This window comes from Penaeus vannamei, chromosome 31 (assembly GCF_042767895.1).
Source record: "Penaeus vannamei isolate JL-2024 chromosome 31, ASM4276789v1, whole genome shotgun sequence".
In the NCBI taxonomy this organism is placed as follows: Eukaryota; Metazoa; Arthropoda; class Malacostraca; order Decapoda; family Penaeidae; genus Penaeus; species Penaeus vannamei.
The window spans coordinates 17,069,437-17,076,936 of NC_091579.1; the positions used below are offsets into that span (position 1 = coordinate 17,069,437).

Here is a 7,500-nt window from a genome sequence, read left to right on the forward strand (position 1 = left end):
ACACACAAACGCACACACACACATACACACACACACACACACAGACACACACACACACAAACACACACCCACACATACACACACACACACAAACACACACACACACACACAAACGCACACACAAACACACACACACACACACACAAACGCACACACACACACACACACACACACAAACGCACACACACACACACACACACACGCGCGCGCGCGGGTCTGCATCTATCTTCCGTACATTTTGAGATCTTCATTCGGTTGTTCACTGACTAGAGGTAGAAGATTAATGCTTAAAGGGAGCGTGGTCGCTCGGGAACATTACCTTCAAGGAAAATCTTTGGGAGCAAGAATGCGCTCGTTTGTTCTCTTCCATAGTTTCTCTTTATCTCTCTTATCTCTCTGTCTCTGCTCTATCTCCCTCTGTTTCTGTATGTCTCTCTCTCTCTCTGGTTCTCTCTTTCTTCTCTCTCTCTCTCTCTCTCTGTCTCTCTCTCTCTCGCTCTCTCTCTCTCTCTCTCTCTCTCTCTCTCTCTCTCTCTCTCTCTCTCTCTCCTCTCTCTCTCTCTCTCTCTCTCTCTCTCTCTCTCTCTCTCTCCTCTCTCTCTCTCTCCTCTCTCGTCTCTCTCTCTCACTGTCGTTCCTTCTTTTCCTTCAACCCAGCGAGCTATTGACATGTCTGAGATAGATCTTGCGGTAAGACTGTGAGTGTGAGGCAAGAATCCGAATGCGGGGACCTCCACTCTTAACTTCATTTCCCAAGTCAGCGGTTTCGCCACTCCCTTCCCCAATGCACGTCTCTCCGTGCATTTGTTCGCCTATCACATCCTCGCAACATATAATTTGTGTGTAAATATGCATAGGTTCGCGTATTTACATTTCCGTGTTTTTTTGTTTTTTTTTATTGTTTTTTTTTCATGCTACGGAAAGTGCGCCGTGTATATTGGGAGTTTTTTTTTGTAGAGATACGGGCGCCACTTTTTTTTTTTTTTGAAAGCCCTTCAATAGTGTAAATTTATACAATCCAATATCCGAAAACAGCAATCAGAAAGTGAGTATCATTTTTTATTTTTTAACAAAAGCGAAAAAGAATAAACGAAACGAGAGTATTTAAAAGATGTGGTTCGCTGACTCTCTTGCCCATGAAGGTGAAAATTAGCCATTTACGATCAATAGCTGATAGTTGACGCTTGGAAATTCTCCTAAACATGCCGATTTCGTTCGCTCTTTCCCTAAACAACCTCTGTTGTGCGTCTGCGTGTGAGCACTAGTTTCAGCAAACGAGCACTATCAAGAAACCTTTAGGCCTATGCCAACTCCATAATTAGATTAACTTTATTTGCATCATTTGCAATCGGATCCAGCAAACCCCAAATATAGCAATAAACATAACAGAACATTCCGTAGGTAATGGTATACAGACGCATATGTTATTCAGCCGCAAAACGGCCACTTAATGCTCTCCATACAAATTCAAAAGCTCTATTGTGGAGAGAGAGAGAGAGAGAGAGAGAGAGAGAGAGAGAGAGAGAGAGAGAGAGAGAGAGAGAGAGAGAGAGAGAGAGAGAGAGAGAGAGAGAGAGAGAGAGAGAGAGAGAGAGAGAGAGAGAGAGAGAGAGAGAGAGAGAGAGAGAGAGAAAGAGAAAGATTGAGTGAGAGAGAGAGAGATAGCGAGAGACAGACAGAGAAAGGGGATATATATATATATATATATATATATATATATATATATATAAAGAGAGAGAGAGAGAGAGAGAGAGAGAGAGAGAGAGGGACAGAGAGAGACAGAAAGACTGAGTGAGAGGGAGAGAGAGAGATAGCGAGAGACAGGCAGAGAAAGGGGATATATATATATATATATATATATATATATATATATATATATATATATATATATATATATATATATATATATACATGGAGAGAGAGAGAGAACCAGTTAACAAGAGAGAGCTAGCTAGCGAGAGACTTTTTTTTGACTTTGATAAGTTTATTGAGAGAAAGAGTTTGGGAGACTGAGGACGGGAGAGAAAAGAGAGAGAGAGAGAGCGAGAGAGAGAGAGAGAGAGAGAGAGAGAGAGAGAGAGAGAGAGAGAGAGAGAGAGAGAGAGAGAGAGAGAGAGAGAGAGAGAGAGAGTTAGACACACACAGAATGAGAAATCAACCGAACGACCGATAGACAAACCAACAGACAACAAGACAAACAAAGACAGTGAAAGAAAGAGAACAAGAAAAAAAAACACGCATCAAACACTAAAAAAGCATTCTAAACATCGCGTAATACGAAGCACAACAGACAAATATAATGAAGTAGAATATCAAGTCTTCTTCTTGATTTCCCGAGGGACTTCAGCGCCACACGTCTGCTCCTTCGCCTTATCTGCTCCTTCGCCTTATCTGCTCCTTCGCCTTATCTGCTCCTTCGCCTTATCTGCTCCTTCGCCTTATCTGCTCCTTCGCCTTATCTGCTCCTTCGCCTTATCTGCTCCTTCGCCTTATCTGCTCCTTCGCCTTATCTGCTCCTTCGCCTTATCTGCTCCTTCGCCTTATCTGCTCCTTCGCCTTATCTGCTCCTTCGCCTTATCTGCTCCTTCGCCTTATCTGCTCCTTCGCCTTATCTGCTCCTTCGCCTTATCTGCTCCTTCGCCTTATCTGCTCCTTCGCCTTATCTGCTCCTTCGCCTTATCTGCTCCTTCGCCTTATCTGCTCCTTCGCCTTATCTGCTCCTTCGCCTTATCTGCTCCTTCGCCTTATCTGCTCCTTCGCCTTATCTGCTCCTTCGCCTTATCTGCTCCTTCGCCTTATCTGCTCCTTCGCCTTATCTGCTCCTTCGCCTTATCTGCTCCTTCGCCTTATCTGCTCCTTCGCCTTATCTGCTCCTTCGCCTTTTCCCGAGTGAAGTCCCACTTGCTGCTGGCAACACTGCGGTGGGGGAAAGATATGGCAACACTATGGTGGATTTTTTCCCCTTTACAGCCCTGTAATTATCCTTTTATTCGTGTTATTTCCCCTAATCAGCTGGAAACGTCTATTACGTCCATCCATCCATTCATAAGTCCATCAATTCATCCATTCTCTCATTCATCCACCCATCCATTTATCTATCCACCCATTCATCCAACCATCTATCTTTCCATCCGTCCATCTAAACAGCCATTTAGCTATCCATATATCCATCCATCTATCCATCTATGTATCCACCTATTCATTAATTCATCCATCCATCCATTCATCCACCCATCCATCTATCCACCAATACATCTATCCATCCAATTCACTCATTCATCCATTCGTCATCATCATATCATAACCATCATTATCACTACCATGATCTTTAATACGCGTTTCATCATTCACCTTTTTATCTAGAGCTTTACGAGACTAAGCTGCGTCTGTGAGGTTACAGAACAGGACAAGAACAAAGGCATCGCATCTCTCCTTACAGGGAAGCGATGTAACGGCTGTTGCTTCGGCCTCCGTGCGCCCGTGTTCGTTTGCTGATGGAGACGCGGGACTTGGCTGAAATGAATGGCAATTTTCCCGTTTCTAGAGTTTTCGAATTATCGTCTCTCGGGAAAAGGGTTGTTGTTTTCCTGGTGGATCGAGAGTTTTTTTTATTTTTTCCCGGTCGATCGGGATTTTTTTTTCCGCTCGATCTAGAGATTTTGAGTCAAGGTCTGTCGGGAAAATTATGGCTATTTTCCTGCTGGATCTGGAGTTTTTTATTTATCATTCATCGGGAAAGTTATTATTGTTTTCACGCTTGCTCTAGAGTTTTTGAGTTGTGCCCTATCGGAAAATTATTAGTTTTCCCTCTCGATCGTCAGTTTGTTATGATTTATCGGGGAAAATTATCATAATTTTCCCGCTGAATCATAACTCAATAACTAGGTCTAGCGATAAAATTTGAATGTTTACACTGTATCTAGCAATATTTTAAAGTCCTTTTAGCGGTAAAAAGGAGGAACTAATCTTTATGTCAACCGGTTTTGTGGAAATGTTAATGGCAACACTGCTGAGTTGCCTGAAATGACAGACTGGAGATTTTCAGATTTCTTTTTTTTTTTTTTTTTTTTTTTTGTTCCGTTATCAATATTTTAGATATTGTTGTTATTGTTTATTATTATCATTATTATAAAGTTACCGTTACGATTGTCTTGTTATTGCCGTCCACATTCTATTATCATTGGCATCACGATTATTACACTCATTACCATCATTATAGTCATCACTCCTTTCACTATTATCTTCTTAGTCATAACCATTATCCATTCTAATCATAACCATAATCACCATTACCGTTACAATTAGTACCACCGCTTTTTTTCCTCCACACACGCACACACACACACACACACACACACACAAACACACACACACACACACACACCCCTCTATCCCCCCAGACACATACACACACGCATAAACAGACAAACACAAACTAGGCCGGACGCATAACAACGACACGAGCATCCCCAAACCACATCGTCCCGGCAGTCGCTACGGCCTGCATGACCAACACGACCCCAAGGAAGTCCAGAGTGAAAACGAAGACATCTCACAAGGAGTTCGGACGACGCCGGCCGCTTACAAGGTCAAATCGCCATCTTCCGGTGAGGTCAAGCGAGACATGACCACGACCCGTTTCCTTCGGGTGATGAGAAAACTTTTACGACGACAATGGTTTACTGCCGCCGCGCACTCGCAACGGAAATATGAGAAGGAATGTGTTTATGAGGCGCTGTTGGGATCGGAGGAAAGAGGACGGAGATGGGGTGGATTAGGATTAGGATTAGGGAGATTAAGGAAAGGAGGTTTAAGAAGAAGGAGAGAACCAGGTGGAAGAGGAGGCGAAGGAGAAGAAGAGGAGGTTTAAGAAGAAGAGAAAGAAGAGGAGGAGGAGGTAATTTAGGAGAGAGAGAACGAGAGGAAGGAGGAGTATTATGAAGTGAAAGATTGGAAGAGGGAGAAGAGGAGAAAGGGAGGATGGAGAAAAATAGACGAAGGGAGTGGAAAAGGAAGCAGAAGAAAATGTGGATAGAAAGAAAAGAAACGATAGCCCTCGAAAGATATATCATGAATTTTGGCTGATGAGAGAAAGGGAGATGAGGGGGGGGGGGGGGAAGGGTCATGGCTTAGGGAAATAAAGGATAAAAAGGACGAAAAAGAAAAACGGTAGTAATAAAGATAACAATAATGATGATTAACTTTAACAACATTGATAATGATAATGAGGACAATAGTAATAAAATCATTATAGTAATAACAATAATAAAAACAATAACTATAATTAGAAGTACAATGTAGATGATGGTGATATGATTAAGATGATGATAATAAAGATAATAATCATAATGATGATGACAATGACTAACAATAATGGTAATGATAATAATGATAAATGATCATAATAATGATAAAGATGATGATAATAATGATGATGATGTTGATAACAATAATAATAATAGTAATAACAATGATAATAATAACTATTATAATGATAATGTTAATAATAAGAAAAATTATAATAACAACAACAATAATAACGATGATATTGATGATAATGGCAATAATAATAGTAATAATAATGATATTAATAATAATAATAATAATAATAATAATAATAACAATAATAATAATAATGGAAATGATAATAATGATAATAACAAAATTAATAATAATAATAAAAGTAATAATGGTAATAATGATAATAATAATAATGGTAGGAGTAATAATAATGATAATGATAATACTAATGATAATAGCAATAATAATGATCATGATAATAACAACAATGATAATGATGATGGCAATGATGATAAAAAAAATAATGATAATGATAATAATAACAATCACAACATAATTACATCAACAAAACAATAATGATAATGATAGCTGTAATAGAAATAATAATGATAATAATAATGATAATAATGATAGTAATAATATTAAAAACAACAACGATGGTAATGATGATAATAATGATGATGATGATAATAATAATAATAATAATAATAATAATAATAATAATAATAATAATAATAATAATAATAATAATAATAATAATAATAATAATAATAATGATAATAATAATAATAATGATAATAATAATAATGATGATGATAATAATGAGAATAAGAATAAGAATAATGATAACAATAATAGCAGTAATGGTAACAATAATGAAAGTGATCATAAAAAGATGATACTAGTAATAATAATAGTAATAATAACAATAATAATAATGATTATAATAATGATAATAATAATAATAATGATAATATCAATAATGATAGTAATGAAGATGGTAATAACAATAGTGATAATAATGACGATTATCAAGAATAACAATAATGATAATGATAATAGTAATAATGATTACAATGATAATAATAATAATAATAATTATCATCATCATCATTATTATTATTATAGTAATATAAAATAATAGTAATGATAATGATAATAATGATGATGGTATAGATTATGAAGAAGGTAAGGTGATGGTGTTGGTGATGATGATGGTGATAATGATAATGATAATAATGACGAGGATGATAATAATGATGATAATTATGATAATTATAATAACGATAATACCAATGATAATGATAATAATGATAAATCACAATAATAATAATAATGAAAATGGTAATAATAATAATAATAATGATATTAATAATAATAACAACAACAATAATAATAATTAATAATAATAATAATAGTAATAATAATGATAATAATAGTAATAATGATAATAATAAGAATAATAATAAATGTTAATAATAATAGTAACGATTATGATTATATCTATAACAGGAATAACAATGAAAATATTAATAACGAAGATATCAATGATAATGATAATAATAAAAATGATAATAATGAAAATAATGATAATCTTAGTTATGATGATGATAACGGAAGTAAATAAACGGAAAGGCAATCCGCCGTTCGCCTCGCCCTGCGCCACGTGCAGGGAACAAAGCGGTTCCCAGGCGCGCTCTGGATTAGTTGAGTTGCCGTTTCCTTCTGCAATCCATCTGTGAGCCTTCGCTTCACTGGTCGGTATCGAACTGTGACTATTTCTAAACCAAAGAAGATACTCAGTTGAACGACAGAATCGCACTCGCTCACTGAATGGATATGATCACTTGTGGACAAATAGAGACAAATGGCTTCCTGTGTCCTGCAGGTATGATGGCGGTGTCTGCCGGGGGCGGACCTCTGGAGGTGGATGCTGCGTATCCTCTGGCGGACGTGACGGAGATGCCACACCTCAACTTCATCCGGTTCAGGGGCATTGGAGATTCTCTGCTGGAGGAGGAGGAGGAGGAGGAGGAGGAGGTACCCTACTTCGACGCCTCCATGTCCTCCACCTACACCGCTTACTTGGGCAAGACAGCCACCCTCACCTGCGTCGTTCACGCCGCTCGGAGTGACAAATCAGTGAGTGTGAATGTCGAGGACTGTGCTGTGCGTCGTAGGAGGAAAGTTACTGATATT

The 7,500-nt window shown here is 37.7% G+C and overlaps 1 protein-coding gene across 2 annotated transcripts in view; it reads left to right on the forward strand.

Moving 5' to 3' along the window:
• Positions 1 to 7,500, forward strand: part of LOC113809615 (zwei Ig domain protein zig-8) — a 29,023-nt gene that overhangs the window by 15,459 nt on the left and 6,064 nt on the right. For both annotated transcript variants that reach the window (XM_027361258.2, XM_070144279.1), the window contains exon 3: positions 7,190 to 7,443. In XM_027361258.2, the coding sequence (XP_027217059.1) occupies positions 7,190 to 7,443 (254 nt within the window). The remainder of the gene's footprint in view (positions 1 to 7,189; positions 7,444 to 7,500) is intronic.